General features: G+C 40.2%; 1 protein-coding gene across 2 annotated transcripts in view; it reads right to left on the bottom strand.

Moving 5' to 3' along the window:
- The window catches only part of RASGRF2 (Ras protein specific guanine nucleotide releasing factor 2), a 133,124-nt gene that overhangs the window by 69,091 nt on the left and 42,556 nt on the right, over positions 1 to 21,477 (bottom strand). For both annotated transcript variants that reach the window (XM_075020263.1, XM_075020264.1), the window contains exons 3-9: positions 11,246 to 11,393; positions 10,528 to 10,617; positions 8,520 to 8,773; positions 7,345 to 7,424; positions 6,701 to 6,894; positions 5,050 to 5,159; positions 2,976 to 3,094 (exon numbers count right to left, since the gene is read on the bottom strand). In XM_075020263.1, the coding sequence (XP_074876364.1) occupies positions 2,976 to 3,094; positions 5,050 to 5,159; positions 6,701 to 6,894; positions 7,345 to 7,424; positions 8,520 to 8,773; positions 10,528 to 10,617; positions 11,246 to 11,393 (995 nt within the window). The remainder of the gene's footprint in view (positions 1 to 2,975; positions 3,095 to 5,049; positions 5,160 to 6,700; positions 6,895 to 7,344; positions 7,425 to 8,519; positions 8,774 to 10,527; positions 10,618 to 11,245; positions 11,394 to 21,477) is intronic.

Raw genomic sequence — 21,477 nt, 5'->3', positions numbered from 1 at the left:
TGCATGGCTGACATCAAGCAAGGACCTCATGCATTCCCATCAAGCTTTTGTGATTAATGAAACTGGGCATTTGCCCACCATGCATTCTAGTACAGATTTCCTCTTAAGGAAAAAAATGGTCACAATTGGCCAATGTACAGTTGCAGTGAGCAAGCGAGGTTAATTTTAGAACATTCGTTAATAGTATAGTTTGGATGATAGGTGTAAACGCAGGAATTTTTATCCAGCTACAGACCTAAGAACTTTCAGTACTTCAGCACTGCCAGAAAAGCAGAATAGCACTCTATTAGCCTTTGTTCAATCCAAGAAATACAAAAGGTTGTATTTAAAAAAAAAATTTTTAGTCTACAGGTAAGTGCCTGGTTTACAAATTCAGTTTGGCTTTCTCCATTCTGGTGGTCTTTTAATTTTACTGTAAGGATGGTCAAACACTGGAACACATTGCTCATTCAGGGAGGCTGTGGAGTTTCCATCCTTGGAAACAACCAAAACCTGACTGGACGTGGTACAGGGCAACCTGCTCCAGCTGGTGCTGCTCTGAACAGGTGAGATTGGACTGGATAATTTACAGAAGTCCCTTCCAACTTCAACTATTCCATGATTTTGTAGTTGTGATATATTTATCAGTAGAGGTAAATTCATAGCAGCCGATGGCAGGAACATCAGATGGAGTGTTTGGAGGCATCTAATGGGCCTAGAGATGCGCAGTTGTCTGGGTGTCAGCCAGTGTTGGACTGCAGACTGAGATTCCCTATGCTTCCTTTAGACTCTTAAAGAAAAAGTTCCTGAATTGTCTGCCATGACTTATAGTATGCTTGACAATAAAGTCAGTATCTAAGTAAGAGACAGAGGAAAGCAGACCCCAAGAAACATGAAGGGCAATCCACAATCCAGATTGTAAAGCTCTGCCAGAGATAGTTCCCAAGGTCTCAGCTTGTATACCCCAACAGAATCACTCTCTTCTTAGAAAAGTAAAGTAATAACATATGCCAAAGTTGTAATTAATCTTCACAGAAAAAGTCTGAACAAAGGTAAAGGCACGTCACTCCTTTTTTAAGCTGAAAAGAGGTTTCCTGTGCCCTACACTAATCAACACAAAGAATAGGACCCTAACTGAAATTAGAGGAGATGGATAACACTGTCAAAGTGACCCTACTGTCAGATGTGAAAGGAAAATGGGCTCTGTGTTATTTCATTAGCTCTATACAGATCTCTGCACTTACACAAAATTACATGTAGTGGATGTTCCAAAAGTTAAACTGTGATACAGCCTTCTATAACATACAGTCTTGTCCACTGTCCTTTGACTGTATGCCCAGAAATAAATCTGAATTTAATGTACTTAAACTATGGGTTTGACCTGGGTCTAACACTCCAACAGTAATCTTTTTCAGACTGATTCCCACAGAAAAAATAATGAGTTTTTACCGATGAAACACTGGGTACACAGACAAAATAACACCAGCCAATCTTAAGGGGACAAAACCCAACAGATATATAAATACAAAATATTGTAGTCATCTTGCAAAAAAATTCTAAAATGTAATTAAATTGCATAGTCAAGTCAATCTAAGATAACCACAGACCTATAATTTTTTTGGCTGTGGATGCAACACTTCTCAAAGACATATTCATAACTCTTTAAATACCTCAGTTATAACAAATGCACATACTTAATGAAGCATCAAGTAATTTAACAGTGACTGTTGTACAAACAATCTTGGAATTTATTACAGGAAGTTTCATAGTTTGGCCAAATAACTACAGAAACACCACAGAATGGATTTCAAAATGTATACAAAGCATATTAATCACCAGCTGTGTATATGGTTCTTTTAAACAACAAATGTTCTGCTGAGGCTACCTAGAAAAGGTCTTATGAAGGGATGCACCTAAATTACATTCCTGGCCTTTCCTAAATACATTTTACGCTTTTCAGACACAAAGAAGCTTTTACCCAGACAAAACCCTACGATACAGATTTGTAGTTACTGTATACAAACCCACTAACTTGTTTTAAAAGATCCAGAAGTAAATCATCGTATAAATGGGAGAAAAATAAGCTTCAGTTATGAAGTTTTCACATTTGCTGGTTTAACATTAAAGTAAACCCCACCAAATAAGAACTGCAACCGGTTTGCAGTTCCTGGTAAAAAGTGACACTTATTTTAAATGAAAAAGTTATTTTATCACAATTTTGTAGAACTTAACAACAAATTCCACCTCTGCTATAGCTAACTTTCAATAGAAAGTTTCCAAAACCACCGAGAATAGACAGAAAAGAATACAGTAGGGGTCTTCCCCTCTTATTTTGCTATTATACTAGCAGTCCTACGTTCCTGGCAGAACAGGATGCCTTTTCTTCATGACTTCTTCTTGCAGAACTGCTTTTATATCTATGCTGAACTTCTACTAAAGCCCAAAAATGCATCTCTCAAGAGGCAAAGTGAGTATGTTCAGGTATTAAATCTGTGCTTGCACTATCAATTTGAGATGCTTCCAAAGCACCAAGAAAAATGGGAACTGACAGCTCTTTTCTTTCCTAGCAATCACTTTACCACTGACAAAGCTTCAAGTTTCTCCTACACTTTTGCCCAAATGTTGGTACCAGCTGGGACTGTCATGTTAACTGGCCAGGCAGCCCTGGTCACTGTGGAGCTGTAGGTAATTCCATCCCTTTGAAGATTACAGTCCAGGCAGAATGTACATTACTGTCCCATGAGTGCTTTAGCATTCATGAGCTGCTGTTTTTCATGATTTCTGAAGAAAACAGCATGGAAATGGGGTTCAACTACAGCCCAAAATTAGTTGTCATCAAGGCGTTTTGTGACTTACCCTCCACAGACCATAAGTTGTCTTAGGATGTTAGCTGTGTGCAGCACAGTGACCTGCCCAATGATGGCAACATGAACCCTGCTGGTTTTAATGCAATTTTTTCATGATTATACAGATAGCTTTAAAGAGGAATGCCTTACCTTGGCGTATAAAAGTTTGGCTGGTATCTAGTAATATATCACAGCCTTCTACTATCGTTCTTTCTATGGCTAGATTCTTCCGGATGTTTTCTGTGTCACTCACTTCATCATGCATCACCCTGTTAGACACAATACAAAATGCACTTTAAGTTCCCTGAAAAGTATCTTGCACCTGTTGTGTCTGTTTTCACTTGCACTTACACAGCGTAGACACAGAAGGTAGTTGATGTCCTTTGCCACCTGCTACAAAACAGATATATCCATGCAGTACATGATCACTCTAGATCTTTCTTGCCTTTTTTCTCCTCCCTTTCAAATAATTCTTGCAATCATTTAGTTTTTTCAACAGTGGAACCAATTTTGCCACACTTGTTTTTAGGCTATTCCTAAATACATCTGACATGCCACCAAGCTAAAAACCCTTCACAGCTAACAGAATAGTACTTCTTGATCCTTAATAGACCAGGCTGCCACAAACCTGGAAGTTATAACACATCGTAGAGTCCCTGCCCATGACTTTAGGTTCCCACTCTGCTCTGCTTCAGTTTACATCTCAACTGTACCATTCACTTTGCCGTTGCTTCCTGTAACAACGACAGCCTTGATGGCTCACCGCTTACTTTCTCCCACTTTTTTTCATAGGCATCCTCCCCTTACAAAGAGAAATACGGATTTTTTCAAGGCAGAAACCAACCCAGAAGTTTATATGGTGTTGTGATGTATAATATTTTCCTAAACTGGGACCAGACTGCACTATCTGAAAGCTCTTCCTCCCTCAGAATTCCATTAAAGAGATGGAAATGAGTCACAAAGTTTTATATTTATGGTCTACACTGTCTGCCTTATGAGCAGAGGAGGATCAATCAGTCTCAGCCTCCAATTCTGAATGCTGAGTGACAAATCAGTTGGATCATAAATGAACTCTGACTTATGAGATGAAGCCAAGTCAAAGCTGATTGATCTGCTTCTGCACATAACACTGGCCAGAGAAATTCTCTGCTTTGCTTGAGTGGAAAGGAGACATTACTTCTTTCTGCTTCAGATGGCCTCAGAACAGGGCAGAACTTGCTGAACACTGCAGGAGTCAAAAACACAGACATTTCTGTAAAAGATATTGCATGCCCAGCTCTTTAAGACATTAGAGCTTGAAGAGGTGGCACAGCATGACCTGACTCAGAAAGCTGCCTCTGTTAAAAACACAGTGGGACAAAAAGGAAAAAATAATAAGCTCCAAATTAATGGGCAGTCTGCACAAGGTAGCAACTTTGTCTTAACAGAAGAAGAAAACTGACCAGTCAAGAGCACACAATTAACAAAAGCTGTAAAGTGATCCCTCTGTAACAACTAAATGTTCTCCAAGTATATCTTCGGTGAATACTCCAGATACTCAAGATTTATATCCTGGAGTTCATGCAGCATTTCTTAGTTCACAGCAGAAAACTGTGTTTCCCAGAGATAACAACCAAATTTCTTACTGGACTGACAGAGGGGAACATCTGAGAATGGTCTGGGAGTTCAGGGAAGAGCTTCATTTTGCAGGTTTCTACAGGGAGCACTAGTTCTCAAAATATACCTTTAGTTCCTGTTTATCTGGTATTATTTGAAGCATATGTGAAAATCAGTTATTTCATTAATGCTCATAAACTATAACACAGACTGTGAACTCAGTACTCAGTACTTTTCAGGACCTTGATTGATTCCCGTTGTCACAGAGTAACAGAAATGCCCTCTTTCTTTAAACTGTGAAAAAAAAATCTATTTCTCTATGTAAAGAAAATTGCTTTGCTCATAACCCAGGGGTAGGTAGTTCCTATAGCAACCACTATTCTCCCCTTCCCAAAATACTAGGACACACTTGAAGATTTATGTTAGCCAAAAAACCCCAGAAGAGCCAAAATATTAAATGGTGGTATTCGGGGGTTTTATCATTAGCTTTGTTTTGGTTTGGTTTTGATCCTTCTCTTTAAAATAATTTTTTTAAAAAGCACAAAATCAAACCAAAATAAAGAAAATAGATTTTTCATTTCAAAACCTTTGATTCAAGATTATTGAACATAAGGTAGAAAAATCTTACCTTGAAAGTTCTTCCAGTTTAGACTTAGCAAATTCAAGGCTTTTTCGCTCAACATGTTCATGTGGTGTGTGAGCCAGAAGTTCATGAAGTGTTATAATATATCTAGGAATCTTAAAACAAATAAGGTATAAAATCAGTAAATCCTTAAAGGAATAAATCCAATACAGCTTTTTGTTATATATTAGCTATCACCTTGGTCAGAAAAGTTTTGCAAACATAGCCTTTTTTAAATGAATATCCACAGCTAAGTGATTATACATACATTCTAAATACAACTACTGTCAAAAATACTGAACTTTTGGGTGAGAGAGGCTACATACGCATATGTACGTTTTTAGTTTGAGGAAGCACAAGATCCATTTATTACATTTTAAGGAAAAGATCAGATCAGAGGCAGACATAAATACAACAATAAATTTCATTTTTTCATGCTGCTATCCAAGTGCCAATAGAGAACACCTTCAAAACTCCCTGGGAGATTCATACATACCTTCCCTCAATTTTAATAGGATACATGCATCTAAATTTCTCATGACTTTGAAAATCCCAGCTGACCAGTTTGCATTTATATAAAATTCACATTGCACTAATAGACATTGAAGAATACGCAGTATTTGACTATTAAAGGCCACAGGGTAGCACAAGGACCCTGATCCCTTTATTATTACTTAAAGTAGTTTCAGGGCTTTTAACCAGAACCAAGTGATACTGCAGTATAACTTGTCTTTACAGAATAAAAGTTACTTCGGAAATGGAGACATGACTTCTCATTATGCTGAAGTGAAAAGTCATCAGCAATGACATCCTCCATCACATATGAATAGGACCCTCTCTCTTCCTTCTAAGATCCCATGACCTTGTTTCAGATCAACCAAAAAATCCCAAACCTTTACAATATACAAGCTCAAAGCTAAACAAAATTTATTGTTACAGGTGCTAATGCCCCTTTAGGCTAATATGAATAACTAGCACTTACACAAGTGTCACTGATGCCCCCTTTTGACTTTACTTGCTTTGCCAGTAACTGAACAAACTGAGGAGGTTCACTATTCTCTTGATGAGTAAAATGTTAGGGTAAACATAAAAGTCACAAAATCATCAGGCCAGTGTTTCAATAGACCTCTTAAAACAGACGCAAATAATTAATCCAGACAGATCAAGACAAAATATCAGAAGGATAATAAAGTTTTGAAAACTTTTGCAATACATTTTTCATTTTCTAAAGACCAGGTCACTGGAGAACAAAGTGGGAGGAAAGTTTCAAAATGTATTCCTAGTAAAATGTTTGTAGGTGCTCTCACTTGCTATACCAGGTACATTATCCCTCTCTGGACTGCTTCATAATCCTGCAGTAGGCAGAAGTCGAGTAATTGTCTCTCAGCTTTTTTTTCTTTTGGTGCTAGTCCTAATCCCACATTCTGCTTCAACATACATAAGATTCTGAATAGAGATGAATTACTATAGTTGGGAGAAAAGATCTCTACAGGCAGAGTTTCATTATAACAACAAAACAAATTAAAACTAAATTAATTTGCATGAGTGTATTTTTAGTTAAGCAAGAAGAATCTTCAGTCAACTGTAATGTCAGTAACACAAAATGAATCAAACAAACATTAAAAACAAATAGGCACAAAAAATACACAGAGACTACCTGAAACATGGGGTAAGTAAGGAAAGTTTCCAGCATTCGCCCCTCACATGCTGGGTTGGCTTCATACTGCTTCAAGAGTTTGTCAAAATCTCTGTTTTGCTTACAGTTTGCCAGTACTTGTAGACTATATTGATGATTCCGAACAAATTCTTGATATATGTTCAGCATTGGCAGCAGAATGTCAAATAAGTCAGCTAGAAAAAGTCAAGAAATGCTTTTTTTTCCCAGCTATCCATCTCTCAAACTGTATTTTTAAAGAAACTACTATGCTCTATGGAAGGGAATTACTATAATCAGTTCTGTTTCCAATATACTGAGATTTTAGAAACATTAAACTCAGTTCTTTTCACCTGCCAAAACATGGTTGTTCTGATTAGTTAATAATCAGACAATACCACCAAAAATTCAGGGGTCTGTGTCTAATGAATGTTTAGGGCAGAGGCATTCTCATGTATGGACTGCAAGACAGTCATTACTGCCCATGTGGGACTCCCACTCCACCAGATCTCATGGTGTCAGTTCTGGAAATGTGTTCCATTCTAAAGGGACTTTTAAAAAGTTCTTTCTTTAAAAAAAAAGACCTCACTGTAATTTCAAAAATAAATATGAAAATTGTACCCCTAGAGAAAAATACAGTAACTTACCTAGGATTAAAGTAGGCCAATTAGCTATTCTTGCTTTTAAGCCTTGGTGAAATATCTCATGAAGAAACATGATTGTTTCACTGAAAAACAAGTATTTAAACATACAAAAAGAAAATTTAGGTTTTATTTTCTGCTTAAGAATTCACAGAGAAACATCTCTTCCTGGTTATTAGTGTATTAGTATATTTTCCTTTCATGGCATTGTTTAAAATTTTTGGTGTAGTATCTCTACAAAATATATAGTATTTGGTGCAAAAGGCATATTCTGTTTAATTCTTTTAAACAAAAGCATCTATTAAATAATATGTTCCAGTTTAATGAATAGGTTTTCCAAGAATATCTCTGACAAAGCATTCAGTAGCCTAAGGGGATTAAAAAGATGCAGAAAACCTCAAGCCAGTGGTAGTCATCTACATTCTCCCTTGCTGCTGTTTAAGATTTGAAACTTTCAACTCTTCTATAACATGAACCTTAATATTGTACTTTAGCTCATGAGGTCAACGGAAGAAGGCGACATCCCAGTTATAAGAGAAACCATAAAGAGTACAGTGATCATGAATGAGCTATGAAAGGGAATCCTGTCTCATAACTAAAGGACCATGTTCTATTTCTTAGAGGTTTCAGGCAGACTTAGATGCAATCCCAATCCTGGATCAAATTTTAGATGCCTGTTGGCTTATTTGTACATACTTATTATAATAGTACTTGGATGCTTAATGCAAGCTACAATTCTTTTTTGTAGGATATGAAAAGACAAGCGAGAGGGAAGGAGCTCCTTAGGCAGAACAACAGAAAATAGAAAAGTTGACATACTCATCCTCAGGGCCTTATCTGGATCATATGAGGCCACTAAGTCCAATTTTGCTCTCTTAAGACAAAAGAGAACAGGAAAGGTGACAGAAAATTATGAGAACTGCCCCAAGAGGCATGATTTGTCCTTTCCTTCCTCTAGCAGAGGCAGAAATAGAATGTGAGGAGGCAAAGAGGTCCAACTGGTTTCAAACAGCATCACTGACAGCACCTTGCCTTTTACTCCTGGAAACATGGTCTACCTCAATGACATTACTTATATCAGAGAAAAAAAAACAACTGCCAGATCTCACTACTGTAAACTGAAGCAGAATGGGAAGAAGTGGTCAGTGAAACCCCCAGAAAGCAAACAAAAAGCCCCATACCTGTTGAGGAAAATGCTACTAACATCATCGTGACTGATAGGTGGCTTCTTTGAACTTGCAGCCATCCTTAAGGGCCGCAGAAAACAGTTCACAAGAACATAAAGTTGATGCACATATTCAGATTCAGCCTCCACCATGTTAAAAACTATCTGATTCCTTTTTCTCATACTTTCTGCATGGGGAGAACAAATATAATCTTGGACAATAGTCTTCCATTTTCTTCTACATAACCAGCCCCGCATAAAGCTCTGGACCTAAAAATGGACCAGGCAGAAAGGAAGAATGAGAAAAAACATTACAAAACTTATCATGAGCACTTCACTGTAGAAATAACCTTCTAAATGAAATACCTCTGTTTAAAAAAAAAAAAAAAAGTGTTGCCCTTACTGATCTATAATTGCTCCTGATTTATATATTTTTTTAGATGTCTGCTTGTTAATGAAATTCCCACAATCACTTAGTTGTATTTGTTGCCAGAAAAGAGATCGAACAGATATCACATACATATCAAGGTACCTTTTACTGCAAGCTCAAACATTGTACCTTTGTATATGCTCTTCCTAGCAGCACAATTGTGCTACACACTCGGCAGGCTTTTAACTCTTTTTACCTTCCCTTACACATTTCTCTTATATCTCCAGAAGTACTGTGCAACACTTCCAGGTAAGACATTTCAAGAGACACTCGATATCATTAGTGACATAATTCTGAAATAGTTGTTCAACTCAGCTTTCTGGTTTTAATGGATACCACTTAGCATGTGTATTTAAAGCTAAGTATCAATATACTGCCTAGTCTCAGACACCTAGGCCAGCAATACTATTATCCAGAAAAGGCAGATTTTTGGCATTCTTAAAAAGTATCTCTGTCATGGAAAAATCTACTTAAGCATAACAATCCATTGAAGTTACAAGTGGATTAAAGATTACAGAAAAGGTCTACACCTTGTCACAGAAAATTTCAGTATGTCTTTGCCCTGATCTTAATGGGAAGAACATTCACCTTGAAAGAGAAATGCAAAATCTCACTGGTAGCAGTTTACTCTGAATAAACAACTTTAAAAAAGGGGCCCAATTGTCTAAACAATCAAGATGTAGAATGCAGTGAATTATATACAGAATCAGAGCTCTCCTTCTACTAAAAGAGACATTTCCAGCTTCTAGTACAATGTTTAATCTGCTTGAAAAGGAAAATTCACACAAGGGTATCAGGTCAGTGCTGACCCTGACTCAGACTGCATGACCCAGAAAAAGTCAGAAACTAAGTCCACATGCCATAAAGGATATTATGCAATTTAAGAGACTGACCACTGTGAGAATAAGGGTGACACATATGGGACCACATCTTCAAGCATGAATTCAACTCATGCTCATGCATTAGGATTTGTGGGAGTCAGCTATGGCCACAGTTCTGGAGGCTGGCTATATCCAGCCTTAAGCAAGATTACCAAAAGCTGCACATGTAAATGCCATACAGACTGGGACAATTCTGTCCCTGTTATTAAAACCACTGGTCATAGTACCCTGGAACAATCACCGTCAAACAGACCTGCTGACAACCTAAACCAAGACTGCTTGCTGCGTTTTCAATATTTGTATTCCAGCTGCAGTGACAGAATATAAGTCATTCTCTTATATCTTTGTAAGCATTTTTATAAGAAAGGAGTATAAAGTGCCTATACACTTGATTCCCACAGGATGTAGCCCATAACTTAATTTCAGTCTTTACAAGCAGTTGAATGCAATGTGCAAGCTTCTTTAAGAAACTCAATATATACCTTGAAAGTAAAAATGAATACTTAAGTAACAAATACACCATGGGATAAATGTGGCACTGAAACACAGGAAGCTGTTGTAACTTAAGAGGTTTAAGTAGGGACAGGGCAAAAGAATCTTGCTATTTGACTGTACTTAATGAAAATAAATCAATACAAAACTGGGCAGACTAAAATACAGAAGTACACCCCCCATCCCACGCTCCTCTTAAGCACAGAATGTTGGATGTTTACCTTTTTAATTTTTTTAATATCTGGATCCTCATCTTCCTGGTTGCCTTGATAAGGTCGCATTCTTTCTTTTGTTTTATTGAGAGCTATAATCTGACAAAAAACAACCATTCATTAAATGCTTTCTCAAGCTAATGAAAGTCTTAGAATAGAAAAATATTTTCCCCTTCTTCAAGCCTGTTAAAGCTGCACAGAATGCAAACATGTACTTGGTCACAGGCACATGAACACAGTTCTGCGAAAACCAGCAAGGCTCTTGATCTAGATGGAGGAAGGACCAGAAGAGAGCTGGTTCTCCTCTCAAAACCAAGTGTGTCTTTCAGACTTCATCAGCTCAGGACTGCAACAAAATTTTTAACATTCAATGAAATAGAGCAGTTTGGAATAGTTCTCAATACTATCACAACCAAAGACAACATGACGAGGATCAAACTCCTCATGTGAAGACAGGTAGAAAATAATGCAATCAATGGCACCCATACTGCAAAGCAATGTCTCATCTTAAAGTCTCTGCAAAGAAGTAATCCAATCAGTTTAACAGTAGCCTATATTTCTAAGAAAAATATTTAGCCAAGGGTTCATAGGGGGACTACTACAGGACTATTATACATTAACCTTACTGGGTTCTCTTATTTTCACAACATTACAGAAATACTGAATATTACTGAAATGCACACAGCAAAATGTAATTCAGTGATTGCTTGATGACTCTGGCACATACCTCAGATTTAAGTCTTTCAATTTCTGTGTCTTGATCTTCAAGCTGATGTCGAAGCTGATTGGCTGCAATCTTTTCAGTCTCTACAATCTGGACGAGATGAATGTACTTCTGCATTAACACCTCCCTTTCAATTAGAATATCTGAATAACTAAAAGGGAAAACATTTATGTTAGTAAAAATAGCAAATTATTGTCTTCCATATCCCCTTATGAGATATTGACAGAATAAACATTGCACCAATGACAAGAAACCTGCAATACCATGTTACTTTGGCTTAATGTACCATAAATAGCTTGATCATAAATCATCCAAACTTAGAGTGTTCCAATATCCTTTTTAGAAAAAGGTGCTAGCAGTACCCAGTTTCCCAGTATCCAGTTACCAAGAGCAAGATAATTGCACTGATCTTTTTATGAGCTTCTAATTCTCAGGCTAAGCCCAAGAATTCTATTAATTCAATTTATTTTATTTATTTTAAGGGCTGCTTTTTTTCCATCTTTTGGGAGGACTTGAGGGGAGCATCTGGCACTTCAACAGAACTATTTCTATTTCTCTCCATCTGTCAGATCTTTTTATGGAAGAATTCTCATCATAACTGTTATTTTAGTTTGCTAACACCTATTTTATTGTTTAGGCCAGTTTGAGATTACTCAAATGTAGTTATTCTAATTAGTAACAGGAACTATGATATCAGTCTTTCTTTCAGCTCTTGGGTGGCAAACTGCCATTGATTTGTCTTTTCTTGAAAAGGGACAGTATCCTAGTGCAATTAGATGTCACAATCAGAGCAGTGACAAGCATCGTATTGGAAGTACTGTTCCCAACTTCAGGTAAGGGACAAATCAGTTTCTTCCTATGCAACATCTTCATCAGACTGTTTGTTCACATGATGCAGTCTCTCTCACATAGATAATTCAAATGTGCAGAAAACACACAGTCCTGCAACGTAATAATTTTGTGGTTTTGATTCAGCACAATCTACAGACCCATACCACCTCTTTACCTAAGTTTCAGGAAGCTTGGTCCTCCGAGAGTTAAATAATTTTACAAGATAAAGACCAAACTGCACAAAACACAGCAGAACGAAGCCCTAAATCTTTCACAAGGGATCTCTTACTATTTTATGACCTATCGTTGAAAATGCTGACTATCGTATCTGTTTCCACTGTCAAATTAGCACAGGATTTGACAGAAGGAATTTTTGGATTGCAGATCTTTTCCTTTTAAATTTCTTTCTACTTGTTGCAGCACTCATTAAAAAAATGAACATTTGCTATTAAATACTGTGAGGCTTTTAAAAATGTAATAATGTGCATCCTCTCCAGTTATTTTTTTTTTTAATATATTTACTGCCATTTCAATCAGTATTAGTGCAGTTATATACTGGTGGGGGCCAATATTGAGTACAGCTATTAAATTCAACACCTAAACTAGAAAGCACACTTAGATTTAAAATAATGAGAATGAGTTACCACAGCTATCACAAAGCAAAAGTTTTTCATCCTTGAATAGATTATAAAAAGAATAAGAATTCAATTTAGTTCTATTGCATTTATTGTTGTATTTTAACTACTGCAATAGTAAACAAGAAATTGAAAAAAAAAAAAAAAAGCTCAGGGCATCTCTTCCAAAAAGTAAAACAACATACATAAAAAAATCTGTCATGAAGCAGTCCCTGTATCCTAACTATGCAATAAACAGTAATAAAGTATGAGATTTAATTCTTTAAAATTTTTCAATAATATTTTCTGTTTTGCAAGAATCCCTTTTTTTTTCAGAAACCGTATTACTTAATCTCTGCACCCTAAAAGGCATTTGCACATGATAAAAAGTGTCTGAGCTAGAAACACAGTTAGCACTAGTTGTTTTACAATGATAAGATGTTATGAAGATAAAAATACATATAACATATTTGAGAAAATGCATTCCTTAGTGCCTGCAGCACCACCTTGATTTACATTTAATATAAAGAGTAGTCTTTTCTACCTAAAACCAGATCCACATAGGTGACAAGACCTTTTCTTCTATTTAACCTTTTCAAAATGTTCTTAAACTTTTGCTACCAAATGTTTCCAATACAGAATTTGACAGATTTTGCTTTGCTTTTATTCAAGACGGAGGAAAATAGCAGGACACAGAATCACAAAGGGTGAACAGCAGCTGCAGTCAGAGCTGATGTAAGACTCAAAATACTGTTTTATACGATGTTTTTTTCCCACTTTTTTTTATTTTCCTCCTTTAGGGGAAGAAGCTTCATCTAGATTTTTCAGATTCTTTAAATGCATTAAGCCAGACTTCCAGAGTCTTACTTTGCTATGGAAGATTGAAAAGTTTTTGTTCTTTTGAGACATACTTAGAGTATTTTGCCTAGTTAGTGGCTTTGGCTGTCTAAAATGTCAGTCTCAGCCTGGAAACTAAACAACATTTCCTTCACTCCCATAATTAGCAGTATGAAGAGGAGTTAATTAAAAAATCCTATGTACACCTACGCTAACTTAGAATAGGCTATCCATTTTCCTTCTGAAAACTGCTACTTGTTCTGGGAAAGGAAAATCATAGGATTTTGGAATAAACTTCACGTACTTCTAACAGACCTTTTCATCCATCTCTCTGTATGTATGAGTCAAAGAACATCATGCCTAAAGTGCTAACCTGTATATCCAGCATAATGCCAGGAGCCTTCCAAGAGGGCAGGGTTTCAACACTGACTTGATTACACATGTATACAAAGTCCTTTGTTAAAGAAAATTGTACCAAAGTGTTCTAATGTCAAAGGAAGATGAGAAATTCATAAAACAACTTCTAACCAGCCAGCCTAAATCTAGTTCTCTGGCTTGGGTATCATTTAATAGGAAGAAGCAACTGCTGTGAACCATGGCTTTCTATGAATTAGTATTAATATTTTATTGAGAGAAGCAATTCTATAAATTTATAATAATATGTACTAAGACTTATAGACAGAGCATTCTTAAAGCTGAGGCCATACCTATTTCCTACTACCATCTGTAGAGACAGGACTCAAAACAGGTATTTCAAGAACTTTAAGCTCTGACTGACCACTGCCTACCACATGGAGATAGGAAGCAGTGAAGAAAGTCCTGAGAAAAATGATGCATCATTTAGGCCCTGTGAGAGCTGACATGCTCAGAAAATGCAGGAAAACTGGAGAAAGTTTAACCAATGCCTCATTATTAGGGTCTCCTTGTTGTGGCAGCAGACCAAAATAAAGGCTCCAGTAGTGCTACCAGCAAATATAATTGATTTTTGTATTGAATTCAGACCAGAGTTATGGTTCATTGGATCACTCTACACTAGTTGTACTAAAGCTACTCAGGCAGCTGAAAGAACCAGGCATTGGACCTGGCCAGAACTATTTATGGTCATATCAAATCACCCTTTTGAAATGCAAAATGCACAACCTAATCAACTCTTTATAAAAACCAGGCAATATGGCTCTGGGGGTCTGGAAGGCTGTCCTGGTTTCAGCTGGGATAGAGTTAACTGTCTTCCTAGTAGCTGGTACAGTGCTATGTTTTGAGTTCCGTATGTGAAGAATGTTGATAACACTCATGTTTTCAGTTGTTGCTCAGTAGTGTTTAGACTATAGTCAAGGATTTTTCAGCTTCTCATGCCCAGCCAGGGCACCTGACCCAAACTGGCCAACAGTGTATTCCATACCATGGGACGTCCCATCTAGTTTAGGAACTGGGAAAGGGGGGGGCAGGGATTCGCTGCTCGGGGACTGGCTGGGTGTCGGTCAGCGGGTGGTGAGCAATTGCCCTGCGCATCATTTGTACATTTCAATCCTTTTATTACTACTGTTGTCATTTTATTAGTGTTATCATTATCATTATTAGTTTCTTCTTTTCTGTTCTATTAAACCGTTCTTATCTCAACCCACGAGTTTTACTTCTTTTTCCCGATTTTCTCCCCCATCCCACTGGATGGGGGGGGAGTGAGTGAGCGGCTGCGTGGTGCTTAGTTGCTGGCTGGGGTTAAACCACGACAAAGGCAAAAGAATTGTCTACATCTGCCCATACTAACCACCTTCAAGCAGCTATAGGACTCCTTAACAGAGGAGTAGCCTCCAGATAGGTTTTGAAGTCTAATGGCACATCAGCAGCCACACTAGGGATGGAAACAGCAGAAGCTGCAATAGAACTTATACAATCCATCCTTACTACTCTAACCAAGGTGACTTGGGACACCACCTGTACACAAGTACCATCAACATTTAATGAACTCCTGTATGATATGGGATATCAAAGGACATCTATGGCTGCAAGGGTTACAGGGCTGAGGCTTATCAGAAGATACAAAATTAAGATCGGCTTTCGGACACACATGGACAACTGTTTAGAAAGGCTGTAAAAGAGGTGTCTGCTTATTTCCAGTCAAACAGGTGGGAAATGGCACTTGGGCTGGTGAACAACCGCAGCAACCAGGACTGGAGGATGGGTGGGTGGGTGGGTGTAGGACTGTGTGATACATGGGGAAGCATGATCAGTCCACACCCCAAATGATTTTTACCACAAGATCCTTTTAATTGAGATGGGGAAATACAAACTGGAACAGAGAGTCTTTTGGAAGGGTGGCCCCAACAATCACAGGAAGTTTTGTGCACCCAAACCACGTCAGTTACGGAATGGCTTACTCTAGCAGCATGGGTAAATGGCGAGGGGAATGCTACCGTCTTGTGCGAGAATGAGACGATGCTGAAAATACATCTCATCAGACTCACAACTCATACTAAAACCAGCTGTTCCAACTGTCTTAGCACTCCTTTATCCAGGAAAATCTGACTGTAGGAATTCATCTACAAACAAACTGGAGCAGAAAGGCACCTTACCCCATTATGCAAAACTGAGACAGAATTCAATAGCAGCCATGAAGTCCAGACCAAATACAATAGAAGGGACACTCCTTGCTGAGCAAGCTGAGGCTTCACAGAGCTGTTATGATGTTATAGCTGCTACCTCCAGAGAGTGTGATTGGTGGGATTTCAAATGTTCCCTTAGAAAACAACTACCACACCAATCTCCTGTACAGCCATCATTACCAGTATAACCATCATTGCTTTTGAAGTTTGTGTCTAAGCCATCTAAAGTGCTGTCTGCCAAGAACTACAAGCCCCCTTGCAGGGCTTAAGGAGCCCTTTGCAGCAGCACTGAGATGTCTGCTCTGGTAACATAGCCCTTCTAAGCAATAAAACAGATTTCTGTGAAGTGCTGTGCAAGGAGGACAGGAGGTACAGTCACCTCTGTTACGCAGCGACAGGCTGTGTGATAAAAGGCTGATCTTGACCAATATAAGGGAGCACAGAGGAACAATAGCAGCTGCTGTAACCTAAATAACCTGACCGAGAGAAACCAGCCCCCTGACCTGGCTGCTGCCAAGGCTATCACAAGATCAGCCCAGGAAAGGCCCATCTCCACAAACAGAAAGGACCACAATGCCAGGCAGGGAACCCCAATAACCTAGTCAGAGTAACAAGTCCCCCAACCCATCCCAGCTCCTCCCAGGGCTGTGACAGGAGAGCCACCAGCCTCATCAGCTGGCAGGTGAAACCCACCAAGATGAGTCAGTGGAAAGGCTCTCCAGATCACCTTTCAGGCTGTGAAGGGTTACCAGCTATAGAGGGGTGAGACTTATTATGAGATACAGGGAACACCATTTGGGGATTGTACAAGGCTTGTTATGGGATGTTTAAGGGAGGAACCAAAGGCAGGAAAAGGGAGGGTTCAAGGAGGTTGAGGAGGAGCACGCTTGGGAAAATGCAGAGATAAGGGGATAAAAGGGGATAAAGGGTCACATGTAACCAGGTTGATCAGTACACTTGTCTGGCCATACTCTGCACCTGATCAGCATGGTCCATCCTGTCTTCTCATTAAACTCCTTTCTAACTACTTTCCTAGGTGAGGGGACTCTGTATATGCATCCACAGAGCTCTAAGTGCCAGCTACTGGAGTTGGGACCCAAGGGCCATAGGTCCTTGTGTGTCTGCAGTGCCAGTAACTCACTGGAGAGGTGGGAGTGTGCACGCATCATCTGGATGTGTGTATCAGTGCGTGATCACCAGCCTGGCTAGCTGGTGAGTAGGATTAGTCACTGGGAAGCCAGGTGTGGAGGATGCAGTAAGTCTAGGTTGGATCATCACAGACTCTGTGATTTGGCTACTGGAGGGCACACGAGATCCAACCCAGCTACCAGGAAGACCATGAGGTTGTAGACTGAGAAACTCATTTGCAGATGTGCATGTGTGCCTGTGACAGCTGGAGACGAGAACATCCAAGGGCTAGTTACCAGCTAGACTGAGTGTGCAAGGCAACTACAGGAGAGATCCATAGTGTTTGGGTCTCTACGTGTGTTCATGTGTACAGGGTTGGCAGGACCCAGGCACCAATTAATGAGGGATCCACAGTGCATGCGTGTTATGTGTGGTGTGAGTGTGTGAGGTAACTGGAAGTACATTGGGTCCAGGGCCAGTTACTGGGGTAGACTAAGTGTCTTAGACCAGTTACTGGGGGATCCATAGCGTGCTGGGAAGGCAGGGAATGCATACTTATCTGTGGGTGATGGGGACTGAGTACTAGCAACTGGAAAGGGTCTGCAGGAACTTGGGGCTTGTACTTCCAGGTGCCAGCAACTGGGGAGATGGAGAACCCAGGACCTGCTCCTGGACAGACTGTACGGTTAGGCTGTTTATTGGAGGGACCCATACTGTATATATGTATTGTATGCATTTTTCCACTAACGTAACTTCACCCTGATCAGTCAGAGACGGGAACAGAAAGAGGCTGCTGGTGTTTGTGCCGACGTGAGTTCTGAATGTTTTTGTCTCTGCTGATCTGTGCGGCCAGCTGCGTTTGTACGTACATTTGTATGGTTGTCTGCATTGGAACTACATGCCTAGGCCCACTTCTGGTTCAACCTGGATATAGGGAGCAGCAGCAGCCTTACTTCTATCAAGCTGCCAGCTCTGGCAACCCCCACCACTTTGTTCTGTGGATCTAGCTACACATTATTTGGAAGGCAGATATGAGATTGTTTTGCCCATGTTTTGAGCATTACTCAAATTCTCTCTGCCTCATTCTCAGCCAAGTGGAAACTACAAAACTGTGGTTATTACAGCAGCAAGCTTCAGCTAATACAGTTTCTCTAACAGCAAGGCATTAGTAGCAAGACATGCAAGACATTTGCTCTGAGGTTCCAGGCAGCTCTGAGCTACCATAGAGAGCTTACAAGTGCCTGCAAAATACTATGTGAAATACACCCTGCATTAGCAAGTGAAGTGTGCCAACAAATCTGAGACCAAGCTTTTTTTTTTTTTAATTGCCTATTGGAGGGCAGTAGTTCCTCATATGCTTTAGACAGCAATGTAGCTGAAAGAAGCACTCCCACTTCCCCCCCTCCGCATAGCACTCCTGCTCTCTCACATCCCACCCATGCACCTCCTTCTCCTTTGTGCAGTGAACACAGGTGTGTTGCATAGATGTGCAGTGAACAGACCTGGAGGAATGAGACAAAATAAAACTAAGCTGGCAAAAAATAAACAAAACATTATTCCTTTTAGCGCAGATCAGTTTCCCAATTAAGTTCACACTTCTGCCTGCATAAGAGAAGGGTTGGTAAAGGTGTGGGAATGAACGGCTGACTTATGAGAATGACAGCTGCTTCCTTCAGCAGCAATGTGGGCTTATGCAGGACTAAAGCATACATGAAACTACAGCCTGAAGCACTTAATGTAAGACATTCCAATAAGCTAACATAGAAAAGGCCGAGAAATTTAACAAGTACTGCATCCACATAAAAAAGAAGCATAAAAGTTTTTGAGTTAAATGCAAAAAAAAAAAGAAAAAATTAAAACCATAGAATTTGTGAGAGAGGGTGGAAAGTCCACCTCAGTGTATTGAGGGTGAAACAGATTTTTTCATAAGAGACCAAGTTCTGGAACGAAGCCCAAAACAGGACTTCCACATGCAGTCACTGACAGAGGAATTAGGATTTGCCAGGAATAAATCCTCCAGCACAGAAATGTAACTCAGAAGCAGCAAACCTTACTCTGCCACCCTGGATACTACTGAGAACTCTAAACACTGAGAATTCAAATAAAATGAAAAGATACAAAAAGTAGGAACGCATGTAGAGCTCATGATGGAGTCCCACCAAAATATACTGATTTGCATGTCCCACTGCAAGCCCACAAGCCAAACAATGTCTCTCAAATGAAGAGAGGGCACTACAGACAGGAGCATAAGCAATGCAGCATGTAGGTGCAGCATGCAAGAGCCGGTCAGCTCTCGCAGTGTGTGTGCTGCACCCCAAATCATAAGCAGTAGCATCCCACCCACAATGAAATCTTCCAAGAAACAGTGGACAATGTCACAGCAGAAAATCCTTTAATTATGAATTTGCATGCAAATAAAATACCTATTTATCCAGAGTGGGACACGGGGTGCAGTAAGATCATGTTATTTTTCCAACAGTCTGTTTATAACTTGCAAAATAAATAAAACATGGAGGAGATTTTGATGGCTGCAAACATGTATTTGGCAAAAAGTCATGAAAAGCAATGCAAAATTAGATTTTGTATACGTCAATCTAAGAAAAGAAAGAAGAAAAAAAAAAAAGAAAAAGACTCAACTACTTTGTCTCAGCTAAAACATGGATTACCATAACTATTCATGAGGATGAGACCCTCTGGAAAGCAATTAAATATTTCCATTTCACAAAAATGCCAACCACTTCACACAAAACACGATGTTCCCAGGCCTGTTTTCAATTTAAGGGTAGAGGGAATGTTCTCAATACCTCCTAAAATTTTTATCTAAGACACCTGAGATACTACAAAAAAGTATCTTCAAAGGGCTACACAAAATGTCATTTAGGAATTCAAAACAAAAACCTGAGAGAAGGGTCAGAAATGTATTAAGCTAGCCTCAAATGAAAAGTGACACCAAAGAAGTTGCCAAAGCTTGTCCCATTTGTCAAAAACACAGACGAACTCAAGGAAAAAAGTCTAAATCATGATACTGGCAAAATTTAAACCCTGAAGCAAATCTGTTCTATTTTGTTTAATTAAGTTGGCAAGAAAAATCTTATGCAATAATTTCACGGTTTAAGCCCAGCTGGCAACAAAGCACCACGAAGCCGCTTGCTCGTTCCTCCCCACAGTGGGACGGCAAGGGAAAACACAAAGAAACGCTCGTGGCTCGTGGCTCGAGACGAGGGCAGGCAGGGACCACTCCCCGCTGAGGGTCACGGGCAGAAGACAGGCTCAACCTGGGGGAGAAACACGATCCGCTCGCCTTACTACCAGTCAGATCAAAAGAAGGCTCCTGAGAAGTAAAACCAAACCTGGGGACACCTTCCCCCCACCCCTCCCTCCTTCCCGCCTCAACCCCACTCCCGCTTCTCTCTACCTCCTCCCGCCGGCGGCGCAGGGCAACGGCGGTTGACAGTCTGACAGGCGGCTCGCCAGCCGTTGTCTCTGCCGCTCCTTCCTCCTCCTCCTCGCTCTGCTCTTCCCCTGCTCCAGCGTGGGGTTCTTCCCACAGGACACAGTTCTCCCTCAGCTTCTGCGGCACAGAAGAGTCCTTTCCGCGGGCCGCAGTTCCTCACAAACTTCCCTGGCGGGGGTCCTTGCCGCCGACCCATCTTCAGTCCCAGGCTTCCCTCTGGAGCCGCCGCCATCTTGGGGGCATCCGTCCCCCTGCGCCGGCTTTCCTCTGGAGCCGCCGCCATCTTGGGGGCATCCGTCCCTCTCTCCCCGGGCTGCGGGCGGGCATCTGCTGCCCCGCTCCCCTCCGTGGGCTGGGGGGGGACAGCCTGCCGCCTCACCACGGGCTGCGGGGGCATCCACCTCCTCCGGCGCACCTCCTCCCCTCCCCTCCTTCCTTGCTGACCGTGCTGCCTGCACAGGGCTTTCTCTCACATCCCGCTCTCCTCCCCCGCTGCAGGTTCCCCTTCTTCAACCTGTTCTCCCAGAGGGCTCCCGCCATCGCTGACGGGCTCGGCCTTGGCCAGCGGCGGGCCCGACTCGGAGCCGGGGAGGCTTCTGGCAGCTTCTCTCAGGAGCCGGCCCTGCGGCCCCCTCCCCCACTACTGAAAAAACCTGCTCCACACAAACCCAATACAAATAGTCTAAAACTGTTATTTTCACTTCTTTGTTATGTATCTTTGGTAAAAGACCCAATGGTTAAGTAACTAACTATGCAACTAGACACAATGTA

The sequence above is a fragment of the Buteo buteo genome, chromosome Z, assembly GCF_964188355.1.
Source record: "Buteo buteo chromosome Z, bButBut1.hap1.1, whole genome shotgun sequence".
Lineage (NCBI taxonomy): Eukaryota > Metazoa > Chordata > Aves > Accipitriformes > Accipitridae > Buteo > Buteo buteo.
Note: the sequence above shows the minus strand (reverse complement) of the source record. Positions and strands in the feature narration are given on the sequence as shown.